This window comes from Sarcophilus harrisii, chromosome 2 (assembly GCF_902635505.1).
Source record: "Sarcophilus harrisii chromosome 2, mSarHar1.11, whole genome shotgun sequence".
In the NCBI taxonomy this organism is placed as follows: Eukaryota; Metazoa; Chordata; class Mammalia; order Dasyuromorphia; family Dasyuridae; genus Sarcophilus; species Sarcophilus harrisii.
The window spans coordinates 44,313,561-44,333,122 of NC_045427.1; the positions used below are offsets into that span (position 1 = coordinate 44,313,561).

At 37.9% G+C, this 19,562-nt stretch overlaps 1 protein-coding gene across 1 annotated transcript in view; it reads right to left on the reverse strand.

Moving 5' to 3' along the window:
- SNTB2 (syntrophin beta 2) overlaps positions 1-19,562 on the reverse strand; it is a 110,196-nt gene that overhangs the window by 46,663 nt on the left and 43,971 nt on the right. Inside the window, exon 2 of the mRNA XM_031950086.1 lies at positions 632-845. Coding sequence (XP_031805946.1) covers positions 632-845 — 214 coding nt within the window. The remainder of the gene's footprint in view (positions 1-631; positions 846-19,562) is intronic.

The following is a 19,562-nucleotide window of genomic DNA, read 5'->3' on the forward strand; positions in this document are numbered from 1 at the left end:
GGATCCCCCATCCCAGATGGGGAGGGCTCGGGGACCTAGCTCCTGAGAGGAAGGTCTCTATGGCTTTCCAGAGCAATGGCCTGGAGTCAGGAACCCTTACCTCTCTGAGTTCAAATCCAGGCTCAGAAACTTCCCAGCTGAGTGTCCCTGGGCCAGTGACTTCCCCTAGTGTGCCTCAGTTTCCTCATCAGGAAGATGAGCTGGAGGAGGAAGTGGCAAACTGCTCCAGGGCCTCTGCCCAGAACAGTCCAGCCAGGGCCCAACAGTCAGACATGGCTGGACAACCCCAGAGAAGTCCTTAAGCGGCATAAATCAGACAATAGGAGGAGGACAATGTCAGCCAGAGCACAGGGCCATCCGACGGCATTCGGGGCACCCACAACTCTCCGTCACTGAAGGCTGGCTCTGAGAGGAATCCCAGAGATTCCCTTGTCCGGTGCCTTCCCTTTAGGGGGAGGGCTCGGCCAGAGAAATGAAGTGATGCCGGCAATCCACATGGCCCTCAACCCGCCGTCCATCTGAACAGACAGAACTGGGACCCGCACTCAGCTCTCCTGACCCGAGAAAGAACACTTCTCCCGCTTCCCGAAGTCACAAGGATTCCACTATTTGCCAATTCTGTCCCTCTCACCTGTTCTCCAGATCTGGCATACTCAGGTTCCTGGTGGCAAAGCACATTTTGAGAGGGATGACCTTCCTGTCCTTGGAGTTGTGCTGGTGTTTGGGGGAGCCTGAGTCCTCACTGCCACTAAAGCTTGGCGACTGGGGGGCGACCCCTTCCCAGGGCAGATCGGATACCAACGATGGCTTCTTGATATATGGTGTCACTTCCCGGATGAACTTGACTATGAATAAAATCAGGATAGAAAAGCAAATTAGTCCTTTTGCACCCTCTAGAAATGTACAATTGGAAAACAACCATGTTCTTAACATAAAATAAAGAGTAAAATGTCTTGTTTCTTTATAACAAATGGCATGTCACTCTCAAAACATGAGAGCAGACCTTGTTAAAAAAAAAATCTTGAGGGAGAGGGAAAAGAAATCTAAATGATACCTTTATTATATACTATTAGCTAAATATATAAATAAATATTAAATATACAAAATATTTGAGTTTCATGTGAAATGTACATTTTTACAAATTAGACTGTTATGGAAATTTGCCATAATTAAAAATAAACAAAAATTTAAATCTAAGTTTTTGAATTTTATAAAATGATAGTTTCATTGACATGACATAAGAAACATTCCCTTTGCTTTCATTTCTCATGAAACACTCGGTACAAAGACATATGGAGATAAAATCTTCATGCCCCAGGAACTAAATAGGTTGAAGGAACTTTATCTTGAACCATATCAAAATCGAAAGTAAACAGCTGGCCGCAGTTCAATCAAACTCACAACAATCAATTCCTGATTACTCCACTAAGAACCATAAATGTTGTGTCAGCATTCCCTTGGCCCCTAGCCCACAACACTTCAATGAGGCAGTCCATTACCCTAGGAAGTGAAAAAAGTTCCAATGATAGGTATATTAATAATGTACAGTATATCAGAAAGATATTATGAATTTTCACCCACTTTTCTTGTTTCCAATGTGTATAGAACTAGGAAAAAATGTAGGACATGTCTAAAAATAAATATTGTATAATCAAGTACTGTAAGCCTATCACTTCAAATATGAATATCTGGGGAAGAGGTTGCAAGTTTTAGCTGTGGTCAGCAAAAGTAGTGAGGTTATTGTTTTATAAGTTACATGACAAGATCTGCTGAAATTAAGCACAATATGGAAAAAGCTGAGACTAGCAATTTGGGAAAGAAGACTATTGGTGTTTTATGCTTCCATATATTACAGTTCTTTCTGGGTGGGGAGAGCAAAGGGCTAATTTAACTCCTTCGTGGTACCAAAGAAAATCTTTCATCCTTGAAAAATAAGCTAAAGGCCAGTCCCAATAAAAATGTCTACTTCAGATTTAAATCTAGCTTTGCTCGTTAAGAGGCTGATTCAGGCCTTTTAAGGTCTGTCTATCTTAGCCTTGAGCTTTCAAGAGGATTCCATTATGAAGACTCTGGCAGCAATAACCAACAGTTTCCAGTTACTGCCAAAAGCTGACACATGATTTTTGACATTCTGGTCATTTCAAACAATTTCTACGATGAAAGATACACTGACAGCTATAATTAAGGTTCACATATACCCCAAAGGAGTCTGGGTTTGCTCTAAAATCCATTCGATCCAAAATACTTAGTTAAGCCAGGTACAAAAACCACAGCCATTTCAAATAGCAAACAAGACTTCTGGGTGTATCCCTCAGGAGGGAAATGGCTACCGTGTCTTGGCCACAGCCAGACCAATGGCTAAGGTGAATGGACCATCTGGCACTGCCTGCTGGCAGAAGCCATGCTTGCATGCTACCTGAGGAAAAATTGAGCTTGGCTTTGAGGGACATGAAAGGACATGGAGACTCCAAGAAATTTGAAGAAACGGTGTCATTTTTATTCATGTCCGACTTCTTCTGACCAATTTGGGGTTTTCCTGACAAAGATACTAGAGTGAGTTGTCATTTCCTTCTCCACCTCATTTGACATATGGGGAAACTGAGGCAGCAGAGTTAAGTGACTTGCCCAGAGTTACCCAGTGAGAAGTGTCTGAGGCTGGATTTGAATTTGAGGTTTCCTGACCTTAGACCTGGTACCCTCTCCACGGAACCACCTAGTGACCTGTGGAGAAGGTCCACAGATATAGTTCTGTTGTGAAGATATACAGTTAGTTACCTTGCCTGCTTAAAGGGCTTCTGTGGGTACACAACTAACACAGATAAATCCAATAAGGTCACCAGCTTTCCCCAATGGCATTATATTTAATTCACAATATTTAGCAATTATTGGGTACACAACTAACACAAATAAATCCAGCTTTCCCCAATGGCACTATATTTAATTCATAATATTTTGCTACCATTGGGGTAGGAAGGAAGATTTTACTAAGAAGAAAATTAGCATACAACAATATTTTACTCATTAATAAAATCTTCTCTCCCTTCTTAGCCAATTTAACCAAATACTAGAGCCTGGAAAGTATTTTAGCAATTTTTTTTTCTTAAAAATAGCTTCCCACCCATCACAAAATATATGCAAAGATAATTTTCAACATTCATCCTTGCAAAACCTTGTGTTCCAAATTTTTCTCCTCCTTTCCTCCCTCCCCACTTCATTAGACAAAAAGCAATCCAATAGGCAAAAGGGGTGCGATTCCTCTAAACATATTTCCACATTTATCATGCTACACAAGTAAAACCAGATCAAAAGGGAAAAAAGAGAAGAAAACAAGCAAACAAACAAATAACAAGTTAAAATACTATGTTGTGATCCATATTCAGTTTCCATAATAGAGATGACTCCTCTATCACAAGTCTATTGTATTGCTTTGAATCACTTCATTGTTGAAAAGAGCCACGTCCATCACAGTTTATCATCATATAATGTTGCTGTGTACAATATTCTCATAGTTCTGCTCATTTCACTTAATTATTTCTAGTAGTTTTTTAGCTGGTTCTCTAGGATTCTTTAATTATACCATAATCTCATCTGTAAAGAGTGATCATTTTGTTTCTTCATTGCCTATTCTAATTCCTTCAATTTCTTTTTCTTCTCTTATTGCTAAAGCTAATATTTCTTATATAATATTGAATAGTAATGGTGATAGTGGGCAATCATTTACCATCCCCGATCTTATTAGGAATGCTTCTGGTTTATTCCCATTACATATGTTGCATGCTGATGGTCTTAGACAGATGCTACTTATCATTTTAAGGAAAACTGTGCTCTCTAGTGATAATAGGAATGGGTGTCATATTTTATCAAATGGCTTTTCTGTACATTGATATAATCATATGATTTCTGTTAGTTTGGTTATTGATAGTCAATTATGCTAATAGTTTTCCTGATACTGAACCAGACCTGCATTTCTGGTATAAAATCTACTTGGTCATAGTATATCCTAACGATAAATTGCTGTAATCTCTTTGCTAATATTTTATTGAAGATTTTTGCATCAATATTCATTAGGGAAACTGGTCTACAATTTTCTTTCACTGTTTTGACCCTTCCTAGTCTAGGTATCAGCATCATATCTGTGTCATAAAAGGAATTAGGTAGGACTCCTTCCCCTATTTTTCCAAATAATTTGTGTAGTACTGGAATTAACTGTTCTTTAAATGTTTGATAGAATTCACTTGTAAATTCATCCGGCCCTGGAGATTTTTCCTTAGGGAGTTCATTAATAGTTTGTTCACTTCCTTTTTCCAAAATGGGAGTATTTAAGTTATTTCCTCCCCGTTAATCTGGGCAACATATAGTTGTTTCTAAGTAGTCATCCATTTCATTTAGATCATCAGATTTATCGGCATACCATTGGATAATTATTGTTTTAATTTCTTCATTGGTGGTTATTTTATTCTTCATTTTTGATACTGGTAATCTGATTTTTTTCTTTCCTTTTTCTAATCAATTAACTTAAGGTTTATCTATTTTGTTGTTTTTTTCATAAAACCAACTCTTAGTTTTATTTATTATTAGTTCAACAGTTTTCTTACTTTCAATTTTATCTTTCCTTTTATTTTCAGATTTCAAATTTGGTGTTTAATTAAGGATTTTTAATTTGTTCTTTTTCTAGCTTTTGCTAGAAAGCTTTTGCTTGTTGCATGCCCAATTCACTGATCTCCTCTTTCTCTATTTACTCATGTAAGCATCTGCATCTAGAGATATAAAATTTCCCCAAGAGCTGCTTTGGTTAAATTCTATAAATTTTGAGATGCTGTTTCATTATTGTCATTCTCTTAGATAAAATTATTGTTTCTATGATTTGCTGTTTCACCCACTCATTCTTTAAGATTATTTACTTTCCAATTAACTATTAGTTTACTTTTCCTTGGCCCTTTATTATATATAATTTTTATTACATCATGATCTGATTAACTATTTCTGCCTTTCTGCATTTGAATGTGAGGTTTTTATACCTTCCCATAGATTTTATGTAGGTTCCATTTTATGTAGGTTTCCACCGAGAAAAAAATACATCTTTCTGTCCCCATTCAATTTTTTTTTCAAAAGTCTATCATATTGATCAACCAAATCATTTCCAATGGAGCAGTAATGAACTAAACCAGCTATGCCCAGAGAAAGAACTCTGGGAGATGACTAAAAACCATTACATTGACTTCCCAATCCCTATATTTATGCACACCTGCATTTTTGATTTCCTTCACAAGCTAATTGTACAATATTTCAGAGTCTGATTCTTTTTGTACAGCAAAATAACGTTTTGGTCATGTATACTTATTGTGTATCTAATTTATATTTTAATATATTTAACATCTACTGGTCATCCTGCCATCTGGGGGAGGAGGTGGGGGGTAAGAGGTGAAAAATTGGAACAAGAGGTTTGGCAATTGTTAATGCTGTAAAGTTACCCATACATATAACCTGTAAATAAAAGGCTATTAAATTTTAAAAAAAAGTCTATCATATTTAACTTTTCTAAAATTCTATAGAATTCTAAAATTCTAACTATTCTAAAATTCCTTAACTTCTTTCCTGTTTATTTTGTGGTTGATTTATCTAGTTCTGATAGAGGGAAGTTGACATTCCTCACTAGTTTAGTTTTTCTATCTATTTCTTCTTGCATTTCTCTTAATTTCTCCTCTAGGAATTTTAATGCCATACCAGCTGGTGCATATATATTTCATATTGATATTATTTCATTATCTATGGTACCCTTTAGCAAGATATAGTTTTCTTCCTTATCTCTTTTAATTAGATCTATCTTTTGCTTTTGCTTGATCTGAGACCAGGATAACTTCCCCTGCTTTTTTCTTTTTTAACTTCAGCTGAAGCAAAATATATTCTGTTCCAGCCTTTTACCTTCACACTGTATATATCACTCTGCTTCAAATGTGTTTCCTGTAAACAACATATTGTAGAGTTTTGGTTTTAATCCAGTCTGCTAGCTGCTTCTGTGTTATGGGAAAAGTTTATCCCATTCACATTCACAATTAAATTGCTAACTCTGTATATTTCCTGACATCTTATTTTCCCAAGTTATATTGTTCTCTCTCCTTTCCCCCTTTCCCTCCTCACCAGTGTTTTGCTTCTGACCACCACCTCCCTCAACCTGATCTCCCTCCTTTTCCCCTTCCACTTCTGCCCTCCCTTTTATCAGCCTCCCCCTTTCCTTTCCCTTTTCCCCTCCTACTTGCTTATGAAATGAGACAAGTTTTCATACCAAACTAAGTATGTTTGAGCCAAATCCAATAGGATAAAGGTACAAACAATATTCATCCCCCTCCCTTCTTTCCCTCAACTGTAATAAATTTTTTTTTGCCTCTTCATGTGATGAAATTTACTCCATTTTACCTCCTCTTTCTTCTTCTTCCAATACAATCCCTTTTTTATCCCTAGTTTATTTTTTAAATCCTATCATTAAAGTCAATTTATGCCTCTAAATATATCTCTAACAAAAATACAGTTCAAGAGTTACACATATCATCTTCCCATGTAGGAATGTTAACATTTTAACCTATAAAAAACGTAATTGTTTTTTTTTCCCTTCTTATGCTTCCCTTGAGTTCTATATTTGAAGATCAAATTTTCTGTTTAGCTCTTATCTTTCCATTAGAAACAATTGAAAATCCCCTATTGCATTGAATGTCCTTCCCCAAAGATAATGCTTAGTCTTGCTCAGTAGTTGATTCTTGGCTGCAGTCCAAGCTTCTGTGCCTCCCAGAATATCATATTCCAGGCCCTTTGATTCTTTAAATTGGGAGCAGCTAGGTGCTGGGTAATCCCGATTGTGGCTCCTCAACATTTGGATTTTTTTCTTTCTGGCTGCTTGCAGTATTCTCTCCTTCGTCTGACAATTCTGGAATTTAGCTACAATATTCCTTGGAGTTTTCATTCTGGGGTTTCTTTCAGTGGGTAATCAGTGGATTTTCTCAATGATTATTTTACCCTCTGGTTCTAGGAGATCAGGGCAAATTTTTTTGATGATTTCTTTTAAAATGCTGTCCAGCCAGGAGATCATTATATAGTTCAACAACAATACTATATGATGATCAATTCCGATGGAGGACGTAGCTCTCTTCAGCAATGAGATGAACCAAATCAGTTCCAATAGAGCAGTAATGAATTGAACCAGCTACACCCAGCGAAACTCTGGGAGATGACTATGAGCCACTACAGAGAATTCCCAATCCTTCTATTTTTGTCTGCCTGCATTTTTTATTTCCTTCACAAACTAACTGTACACTATTTCAAAGTCTGATTCTTTTTGAAAGCAAAATAACTGTTTGGACATTTAAAAAAAAAAGTCAATTAAAATCTTATTCCTTGTAAAAAAAAAAAAATTGCTGTCCAGGCTCTTTTTTTTTTCATTGTGTTTTCAGGAAATCCAATAATTCTTAGATTATCTCTCTTGGATCTATTTTCCAAGTCAGTTGTTTTTCCAATGAGTATTTTACACATTCTTCTCTTTTTTTTGGCTTTGTTTGATTGATTCTTAATGTCTCATTGAGTCATTTCCATTTGTCCAAATCTAATTTTTAGTGAATTATTTCCTTGAGTTAGCTTTTATATCTCCTTTTGCATCTTTTCCCATTTCACCATTTCTATTATTCAGGGAACTGTTTTCTTTTTCCTTTTTTTTTTCATTTTACCAAAAGTATTTTCAGTCATTTTCTGTTTCCTTTTCCAAGCTGTTGTGCAAAACTCTCACTTTCTTTCCCTATTTTTTTTCCAAACTCTCTTTTAAAATCCTTTTTTAATTCTTCCATGAGAGCCTTTTGAGTTGGAGACCAGGTCACATCCCTCTCTGAGGTTTCATCTGGAGGTGGTTTTCTTTTAGTGTCCTCAGGGTTTGAGTTTTGCTCTTCCCTATCTCCATAAGAACTAAGTATGAAAAGAGCTCTTTTTGGATTTTTGTTCATTTTTAAAGGTTGAAGTCTAATCCTAGGGCAGAAAAGAGATTATCTTGAAATTCCTCTATAAGGCAACAGGAGATTCTCACTGCCTCTCCTGCAGCACCGCACTGCTGCAGACTTTCCCACTGAACTGGGTAGGTCTGGGCAAGTCCCACCTCTTTTGCTGGGCTTCTAGGGCTCACCATTTGCCTTCTGCAGTTGGGCTGAAGGTCTCACAGCTAGTCAACTGATCCATTTGTCTTTCTTAACCAGGCCAACGCTGCTGTATTTGGCTAAGAGCCTCTCACTCTGTTCCCTGCACAGGCCCTTCCTGCCCTAGGCCTTTATGTACCATGTCTCTTCCCACCCCACCCCCCTCCACTGCCTTTCCTGAAGTCATTTCAAGGATAGCTTCTGCTGGAAATTTATTATACTCCAAATATTTGGATTTATTTTCCCTTTTTTTTAAATTAAAGCTTTTTATTTTTCAAAATATATATACTCATCATTTTTATTTTTAAATTCACTCTTACAAAGCCTTGTGTTCTAAATTTTTCCCCTCCCTTCCCCCACCTCCTCCCCTAGACAGCAAATAATCTATGTTAAACGTGTGCAATTCTTCTGTACTATTTCCACAAATATGGAAATATTACTACACAAGAAAAATCAGATCAAAAAGGAAAGAAATGAGAAAGGAAACAAAATGCAAACAAGCAACAATAAAAAGAGTAAAAATGCTATGTTATGATCCACATTCAGTTCCCACAGTTCTCTTTCTGGGTGCAGATGGTTCTCTTCATCTTTTTTTTTTTTTTTTGGCTGAGGCAATTGGGATTAAGTGACTTGCCCAGAGTCACACAGCTAGGAAATGTTAAGTGTCTGAGACCACATTTGAACTCAGGTCCTCCTGACTTCAGGGCCGGTGCTCTATTCACTGCGCCACCCAGCTGCCCCAATGGCTCTCTTTATCACAAGATTATTGGAACTGGCCTGAATCATCTCATCACTGAAGAGAGCCACTTCCATCAGAATTTAGTATTACACAATCTTGCTGCTACTGTGTACAATGATCTAAGTCTCTCCAGGCCTCTCTAAAATCATCCTGCTGGTCATTTCTTACAGAACAATAATATTCTGTAACATTCATATACCACAATTTATTCAGCCCTTCTCCAACTGATGGGCATCCACTCCATTTCCAGTTTCTTGCCACTACATATCAGACTGCCACAAACATTTTTGCACATGTCACTCCAAATATTTGTGGGTTCTGTCACTCCAAAACCTGTTCAGAGGCCTGATCTAGTCTTGATCCTGCAGGCGTGAAGCCAGGAAGAGTTCAGACAAAGTCCTGTCTCCTCTCCACCATCATGGCCCTGCCGACTGTTTTAAGAATTTTAATGCTAATGTGGTTAGATTTCTTTCCTCCCTTTTTCCAGAAAACCTTCACACTGTTGTCCAATATCTATTTTCTCAGATTTCAACTCTAAAGGATCCCTGATAGTAATTACCTGTCTACTCAAAGGAGCAGCACAAACACACAGCAAAGTCTTGCTTTAAAGATGCCCTTGGGCTCCTGCCACAGGACCACCATCATAACACTGTTCTTTAGATCCTTAAATAATTAAGGTCTCCTGGACACAATCCAAGACCAGCCTAGACAGAGAGAAATTCTACTCCACCATGCAAACAATACCAAGGTTCCTGAATATTAACGATTTATCTTAGATTTGGCAAAATACACCAAAGCTGCCCCCCCTCAATTCTGTGCAATCTGATTAGGACAACTGGGGGTCTCATCAAAGGTGACTGATCTCTTCCCTGCCACCTCGGATGCCACAGGAGTCCTTCTCTGTTTTTGTGTTGGGCCCATAACTGTGCATATCCTCCAGGGTTCTGTCCTGAGTCCCACAGACTTTATCAACACTTAGGGATTTTCTCTCTATTCCTAACTCCCAGCCCACCTTTCCCCTCTCCAAAGCTACAGTCCTGAATCATAAATTGTCCATCAGACGTACCAGAACAGTCTCCACTCCCCTGCCCCCCACTTCAGAATTTTTCTGTCTTGCCAACAGCCAGGATTACCATTAGTGTCCCCCCCATTGCTCATTCTCAGATGCCCCCCAACGCCCATCAGTCACCAAATCTGTCGCTCCTGTCTCCCGTCCCTCGCCTTTGTTCCTTTCTCCCCACTCACCTAGCTCCCCTCTATCTCCCTGTTTATCTACCTCATCTTATGCAAGGCTGCCAAAGGCAGGCCTGACTGCTGCCGCGTCCCTGACTTTTGCTCTCTATGATCTTGAGACTCAAATACAGGCTCCTTGGTTTAGCTCTGAAAGCCCTTCCTTTCCCAGGCTGGGCCCCCACCCTTCCAGGATGCTTGACTTTATTCTCTTTCACACAAGTCTACAAGACATTTCTGCCAAATTGGACTACTTGTTCAGCTGAAGTGCCAGCTCTGGAAATGAGACCTTTCTTGATATGCCTTCCTAACCCAGCTACCTGAGAGAATCACTTGGTATTAATTATTTCTCCAGGTAGACTGTAAGCTTCCTGTGGGCAGGAACCATTTCATTTTGTGATATTCTTATAAAAATAACTAATATTTATGTAGCACTTATGATGTGTCAAAAAGAGGAGAAAAACAACATGGGTCAGAGCTCTAGCCCACCCTCTGCAGTCACTTCCAGAGGGCCTAAACAAAAGACCTGAAATTCGAGAGAAAAGCAGGGAGAGAACAGCTCTTTTTTTTTTTTTTTTTTTTTTTTTTTTTTTTTTTTTTATAGCTTTTAAAGCTACAAAACACATGCATGGGCAACCTTTCAGCACTGACCCTTGCAAAACCTTCTGTTCCAAATTTTTCCCTCCCTTGCCCCACCCCCAGAAGGCAGGTATTCCAGCACATGTTAAAATATATGTCAAATCCAATATATGTATACATATCTACACAGTTATCTTGCTGCACAAGAAAAACCGGATCCAAAAAGGAAAAACAAAAAACAAAAAACGTGAGAAGGAAGACAAAAATGTAAGCAAACAACATCAGAAAGGGTGAGAATGCTATATTGTAGTCCACACCCAGTTCACACAGTCCTCTCTCTGGGTGTAGATGGTTCTCTTCATAACTGTCCTGAATCATCTCACTGTTGAAGAGAATTGATCGGCATATAATATTGATGCTGCCATGTACAATGATCTCCTGGTCCTGCTCATTTCACTCAGCATCAGTTCATGTAAGTCTCTCCAGGCATTTCTGAAATCATCCTGCTGGTCATTTCTTACTGAACAATAATATTCCATAATATTCATATACCACAATTTATTCAGCCATTCTCCCACTTATGGGCATCCACTCCATTTCCAGTTTCTGGCCACTACAAACAGGGCTGCCACAAATATTTTTGCACATGTGGGTCCCTTTCCCTTCTTTATGATCTCTTTGGGATATAAGCCCAGTAGTAACACTGCTGGATCAAAGGCCATGCACAGTTTGATAACTTTTTGAGCATAGTTCCAAACTACTCTCCAAAATGGTTGGATTCGTTCACAACTCCACCAACAATGCATCAATGTCCCAGTTTTCCCACATCCCCTTCAACGTTCGTCATTATGTTTTCCTATTACCTTAGCCAATCTGACAGGTGTGTAGTGATATCTCAGAATGATCATCAATTTGCATTGAGAGCACAGCTCTTTAAGCACGGCCCAAACACCAGTTACTAGACCTTTCCATTCACTCAGCCAAGGCCCAGTTTTTATCAAACTGATGAGTAAAATACCCACTTGCTTTTTCAACTTCAAAACACAATAGTCTAAAAATAGTCTTCCTTCTATATCAAGGGAGGACAGAAGAGTAGGCAGAACAGGACAGGAGATTATCTTTTTTTACCTTCCCCTCCCTTTGTAGATAAGGAAACTAAAAAGGAGAACAAATAGCTGGCCCAAAGACACAACTTACAGGTGATAGAGACCTCAAAGTGGGCAATAGATGATAGAAAATAAAGTTTAAATCAGGTTAAGTTACAGTCAGAGGGTAGAATAAGAAGTGGGGATTTTCCACGTAAATGCTCTACAGCAGAAGTGTCAACTCCACAGCTAGCAAAACTACTAGTTAAGGCCCCATCAAAATAAAAGATAATTGGCAATATTTAACAAAATTAAATAAAAATACAATGCAGCATGGATCATGTTAATTTTGTGGGTTTCTAAGTTTGAGGTCTGTAGGGATATGCCACAAATATACAGCATTAAGAAAAACACAGTGGGGGTGGTTTGATCTGTGTCCCAAGGGGCAAGGAATTGATTATGGATGTTAGGGTGCTTCAAGTTCTCCTTGGATACCTCATTGTGGGTTAAAGGTGATCCTAGGTTCCTGAAAGCTAGGTCAGGAGAAAACAAGTTTACAAGATTCCACAATGCTGGGAAAGACCTGAGTAGGATCCAAGCAACAAACTGGTTTAAGATCCAGGCTTCATAAGAATGGAGGAGCTCATCATTAGAAGCATGTGGCCACAGCAACAACAACAACAACAAAAAAACAAAGAAAATTACAAAACTATCTTCATTTCTCTGCAATGATAATGAGCTAGTCATGGGAGACCTGAGTACTAAAAATCAAAAATTTAGGCTATCAATAAACATTAACTTAGCTGTTGGGTCTTTAAATGTGAGACCCCTGACCAATAATCATTAAGGGGACAAACTACTGGAGAAATAATACATGTGTGCTGGTCTTAGCATTAAGACATCTAATTTCATGATCAGCAGGATGTTTTCAGAAGGGCCTGGAAAGACTTACATGAATTGATGCTAAGTGAAATAAACAGAACCAAGAGACAAATTATGCAGGTTGTTTTGTAAACCTGAAAGCACCACCATTATATTGAATGAAACCAGAAAACAAAAGGAAATTTCAGCTAAATAAAAGGATGGGTTCATGGGTTGTACTGAGAGAGACACAAAAACAGTGATTGGTAGAGTTCGCTTGCTATTATGTTCAAATACAAGAAACATCCCTTCTTGGAATACTTGATATCTTGCACTTTAGTGCACATGATAAAATGTTTGCAAAAAGACCACGATGAAAATAATTTTGGCTTTTGTACTAACATGTGTTAAGAGATAAAGTAGCGAAATCCTAGAAAGAATTCAGTAAGATCCTTAAAATAAAATCAAAATATGCTTTGATCTTCTATAACACAAATGTAAAGGTAGTAGTAGCATGCAAGATAAATGAAAATGGAAAGTGAAAAATGTGGTTCAGTGGTAAATGAATAAGAGACCTAAAACTTGGAGATTGCAGAGTCTTGCATCAAGAATACTTTATTCAAGAAAAGAATCCATAGTGAACATCAAATGACATCATTAAAAAAAAAAAAAAGGCTAGATTTGAACAGATAAAAAAATGACTCATAGATGTGGAAAACATTTCAAAATCATCTGTGTCTGTATAACAAAACCACCTGCTTGCAGGAGCAAACAGAAAATTTAGCAAAAACCACAACCTGACCTATTTAAACATGTTATCTACACCAAATATTGGGAAATGGATAGAGGAAAATGCATTAACAATGATTTAAACAATTTCATGCGGAACATGTTTAACCTACTTAGGATTGTTTGCTGTCTGGGGGTAAGAAGATGGGAGGGTGGGATTTAGAATACAAGGTTTTGCAAAGGTGAATGTTAAAAACTATCCTTGAATATATTTGGGAAAAATAAAATATAAAAGAAACTGGAAAAAAAAATTTCATTCAGAGATATAAAGGATGAAACCAATTGTAATAATATGACAAAATACATGGTACAAGAAATAGAAAGGATGCTGGATTTGGGGTCAAAGGTTTGAATTCTGACTCTATCATTTACTAACCATGGGACTTCAACTAAAAGTTACTTATCTTTTCCCTGGTCTCAATTTCCTCATCTGCAAAAAAGAAAAAGTTGGACAATATAGATGACAGAAATTGTGAGTGGAGAATATGGGTGAAACTATCTCCCCAAGGGCAGCTAGATGGTGCAGTGGATAGAGCACCAGCCCTGAAGTCAGGAGGACCTGAGTTCAAATCTGGCCCCAGACACTTAGCACTTCCTGGCTGTGTGACTCTGGGCAAGTCACTTAACCCCACTGCCTCAGCAAAACAAACAAAAAAGGCAAAGAAAAAAAAAATATCTCCCCAGAAATCATAGCTTTTGAAGGTCAAAGAAATGCAGCCAGCAGAGTGGTAGAAATAAAAGTAAGACTCTGCAATCAATGCCATAAGACCCCTCCTCTAGCTCTATCCTCCATCCTTGGGGGTTCCTGCCTAAATACTGGGAAGAAAATGTGATCTCCCACCTCCCAAAATGGTTAGCAAAGACCAATTGTAGTGAACACTCCCGACCAGCCTGGATCTCATCCTGGGCTCCAAGGTTACAAGTTACAGCCCAAGATTAAGACATCCTTCCCCCTCACTTGAGATCCCCATTGCTCAACCTTCCAAATAAGGAAAACGGCTGGGCAATCTCCCCAGAGAAGTTCCTCCTGCAGCTGGCCCTAAAGCTAGACAAAACCTGGAATGTGGGTGCGGGAACCTCCTGGCAACTGCCCAGAGCTGGGCTAATTAAACTTATTATCTTTAGCCCAGCCTGTGGATTCACAGACCCCCAGTCAGACTCTTAGGAGGACCCCAGCCCCTCTAGACTGAAAAACTTCCCAACATCTTCCATGCTTTGGGTCAGCCCTAAGTCTGTGATCTTGGGACCAATCTAAAGACAACCTTAGCCAGCAAACGAAGGCCTGCTTCCAAGGGGAGAGTTATGAGAGCCAAGGTCATCAAATACTACAGACCACACCATTACATCTTCTCTTAAAGCACCAATGGGGGAGGGGGAGTAGGGCAGAGAGAAAGCAGAAAGTGAGAAAGGATGCTCAAGTGGAAAATGGCTAACCAAATCCTGTAGGTAAAAGTACAATTAGCCAACAACAAAGAGCCAAGTGTTGAACAGTTAACTTCATAAGCTTTTAGTGTATGGGATTCAACCTACAGCAAGACAAGTTATGGTCCAGAGATACGAATTAAAACCAGTTTTATCATCAAGTTTGGCTAGTTGTCATTTACGTGGGTGGCAAGCAACAGGCTGTCAGTTGTTATCCTAACTTGACTCTTGTAATTCTCCTCGGCACATTTCATTTCCTAGTGAAAACATCTCTGAGATTTTTATTTACAGTTACTGGGTTTGTGGGTTGTTATAAGGATCGAATGAGATGAGGCAAGCTGCTTTGCTAATCTCAAAACCAGCCCATGTAAATGTCAGTTATTATCATAAACTTAAAAGACCATTATGCAATATGAACTCCAAATCTTTGCACACTCTCACTGGAATTGGGTCCTGCTCTGCATTCAGTTACATAGACTTCCAATTCACAGCTGACATCACTCAGATTTCTAACTTTGCACATCCAATTCCTCTAGGTAATGAATGCAAAATGCTATTCACCCGTCAGGTGCTGTCTTCTCAAAAGCAGGAACATCAGGCAGCCTTACATTTTTTCTTTGCAGGGCTGCTAGTTCAGAGGAGCAGCTAGGTGGGATAGAGCCTTGAGCCGGAATCAGGAGGAGCCAAACTCCCGAGTTCAAATCCGGCCTCCCACCCTTCCTAACTTCGAGACCCTGGGCAAGTCACTTCACCCCATCTGCCTCAGTTTCCTCCTCTATGAAATGAGCTGGAGAGGGAAATGGCCAAGCACTCAGTATCTTTGCCAAGAAAACTCCAAATGGGGTCAAGGAGAGTTGGAGACGACAAACTCTGACACAATAATAGTAGTACTTCTGTTACTCCCCTCTGGGTTTATGGCCACCAAAGGCTAATGGAGCCTCTCTCCAAGCCACAATCACCTCTCTCCTGTCTATCATCTGATTACCAGTAATTGGCTCCTTTACTGGGTCGTTTTGTCATCTCATCTTAAAAAACTCTTCAGGCAAACAAATACGAGTACTCACTCATTACTCTGACCCTATGATATATAGTTATATAGATATACACACACACACATATATGTAGTCTGTCTTGATGCTAACAGATATAAATATATTATATATATATTTATCTGCTCTGATGCTTAAAATACTATTTCATGTCTGTCTTGCAATTTTTAACACAGTTTAGGACTCTTCTTTCCTTCTGTATTTCCTTCTGATCAAGTAGAAAAAAAAGTAGAAAAAAAAAATTTTTTTTTTTGTTCTCAAGTTACCACTGGGCCAAAATCAAGTAGTAAAGTTTCTTTCCAAACTACAATAGTCCCTTGTCCTCCAAACCAGAAATGAGACGGCTTTTGCCATTGGTGCCCAACAGATGAAAACTTATTATTTTAAAATTAAGGCTTTTTCAACAAACTTGAACTTGGACAAAACTTCAGATGATGATGAAGGCCAAAAGAGTCTAACATACTGTGGTCCAAGGAGATCACAAATGGTCAGATACAACTGACATCATGACATCAACTCAAAAGCATAGGTATCAATATGGATATGTATCATCTATATGCAACTTGGTACATCTATGCAATATATAAGTAGTCTATGTATTGTGTATGTCTGTATGTCTTTGCATATAAATACACAGATACAAAAACATTAAGGCTTTTTAATGATAAATTTACATATGCTGACAAAATAGGTATATTTTAGGTCATGACCCAATTTTAAGTTGGATATCTATTACTTATAAAGTATTAGTTTCCAGATTTTTATACATACATAAAGAATGAATAAGCTATATCTGAGTAATCTGGGGGGTTGGACTACACAGGGTATAATTTCTCCCTAGTAGTATGGGATCCTTAACTACTAATCTTATATGGTTAAGTATCTATGGCTCATATAAGATGTGAACATTTCTTGAACCAAAAAAAAAAAAAAAGTCGATTGTTGGCATTTCCCCACAAAATGTCATGTAACCTTGTATTTCAATTTCTTTCAAAAATATTTCTAAAACTTCCTCTTAGTTTAAAAAAAAAAATCACTGAACAATAAACTATCCTTGTAAAAAAAATGCAAACTTTCAAATCATGTGTCTAAATTATCAAAGACCCTTCCCCCCAAGGACTTGCTATGACCTTAGAAATTGTTTCAAAAAACATACAGAACATCTAAAGACCTAATGTCCTACAGTCAGCAACAGTTCTCAGCATCTACATCTCCCTGGTATAGAAAATGCCAACCACGTGTTAGTGAATGCTGACAAAAAGCATCAAAGACATAGGGAGGGGATCCCTTAAGTGCTTAGCAGATTCTTTCATAATCCCCTTTTGTGCACATTGCCGGGGAAAAAACAACCAGAAAAAAAAGTAGATCAACAATAGACACGGGCAGAATTGTGGAGGATGAAGAGATAAAGAAGATCCCTATCCAAAGCAGAGAAAGAGGTCACTGAATAGGATGTGTAAGGACTTTTCCATCTGCTTCTTTTCATATTCTGAACCTTGAATTGGAAATTCAGCACTTTTAAGTAAAGAACCATCACCAGCTTTGCCCAAAACAGTGAAGACTGTCTGATACTGTAGATAGAAAAAAGAGAGGCCCAAAATTAAATAGGAGGCTTCCTACTTGCTGGAAATATATTAGGAACATAAAAACAACAATTTAATGAAATTATCCTGAACACCAGTAAAAAAAAAAAGGTGTTTTTATAATTAATTTTAGGAGGGCTTGGGAGCCCAGAATAAACAGTAACAGTATTTGTATACATTTCAAAATCCTTCTCTAGAAGCACATGGGTTTAGGTTTCTCTTTCAATCTAAAGAAGGCAAAAGTAGTTTTTAAAAGTCATAATATACACTTGTGTGATTTTTTTTGTTGAGATCTACTCTTTCTTCCTAGTCATCACTTACTCTCAAACAATCCAAATATCAAAATTAAACATTAAGACCATTCTTTTTCTATTCATGTTTTAAATTTGTATTGACATCTTTTGTTTTTACGTCACCTTCATTTCTGAATGTGTCTCCCCCTTGCCTACTTAAGTGATCCATTCCTTGTAAGAAGCAGTAAGTAAACTTTTCTCATATCAAGTACACTAGGGCCAGATAAAGACATTAAATCTTTATATATCAATATAATGCAAAGAAAAGCAAAAATCATTTTTTCCTCTACTAGAAAAAATTCTGATGATTCCAATAAACACAAAAACTGTATATGTAATTCTAAAATAAATGGGATGTATCCTGCTTTAGCTGGATTAAACTGGATGATTTGTTTTGGAACAACAGTGACCCAAGAAATAAACTATAGAGGGAAATCCAATATTAACTGAACACAATAGATGCGTTCAAAGGGTCAGCAAACACTCCTTCCTGAACATCCAAGCTGGAGTCATCCCTGAGGAATGAAAAGGATATCCAAGTTTCCACATCTTTAACACTTTGTAATTATTTCTTATTGTACCAAAGAAATGCTGCTAGCTTTTGCCAGGGTTTTGTTGTCTTTACAGTTTTCTGACTAATCTGGCAGAACTAGCTAGACTCAAAGGAGAAAGAGGAACACAAAGGTCTCTTCAAACTTTTCCCTCTCTTTCCTGACCAAGAAGTTCAGAAACAAATCTTCTGGATGTTATTAGGCTGTCAACCAAAGCACCAAGGATTTATAAGAGGCCTACTATGAGTGAGGTGCTGCACTAGGTCCTGCAGGTACAAAGACACCATCATCACCAAAACAATCAAAAATGTTCCTGTCTTCAGGAAGTGGGCAAAGGACAATGTCAGAGAAAAGAAGCAATTGCCCCACATTTAACACCACATGGCTTATGATGAATTCTACATTACTAGTGATGATTCATCCATAAGGATAAAACCTGTTATTTTTTTATCATTTCATGCCCAGAATCTAGGGACATGATACACATAATATGGTACTTGTTAAATGTTTGTTTAGTTGAACTGATCTCAATTATTAGAAATTCTAATATTACACGGCAGTCCTGAAAATAAACTATACTAGGAAGATGACAATTTATCTTTAAAACTATTCCATCTCATGACTAGTCCTGATGGATCAGGCCATCCTCAGCAACAAGATCAACCAAATCATTTCTAATGGAGCAGTAATGAACTGAACTAACTATACCCAGAAAAAGAACTCTGGGAGATGACTAGAAACCATTACATTGAATTCCCAGTCCCTATATTTGTGCACACCTGCATCTTTGATTTCCTTCACAAGCTAATTGTACAATAATTCAGAGTCTGATTCTTTTTGTACAGCAAAATGATGTTTTGGTCATGTATACTTATTGTGTATCTAGGTTATATTTTGATATATTTAACATCTACTGGTCATCCTGCCATTTAGGGGAGGGGGGGGGGGGGGTAAGAGGTGAAAAATTGGAACAAGAGGTATGGCAATTGTTAATGCTGTAAAGTTACCCATGTATATATCCTGTAAATTAAAGGCTATTAAATAAAAAAAAAAAAAAAAAAAAAACTATTCCATCTCAAAAGATGGGGAAATTTGAAGAGAACCACTCTAAAGAAACAATCCTAACATTTATAATTATAAAACAACCATGACTTTGGGCTAGAACCCCTTTATGGAGTATCAACATTTGAACCCTGATAGTTATGTTAAAATC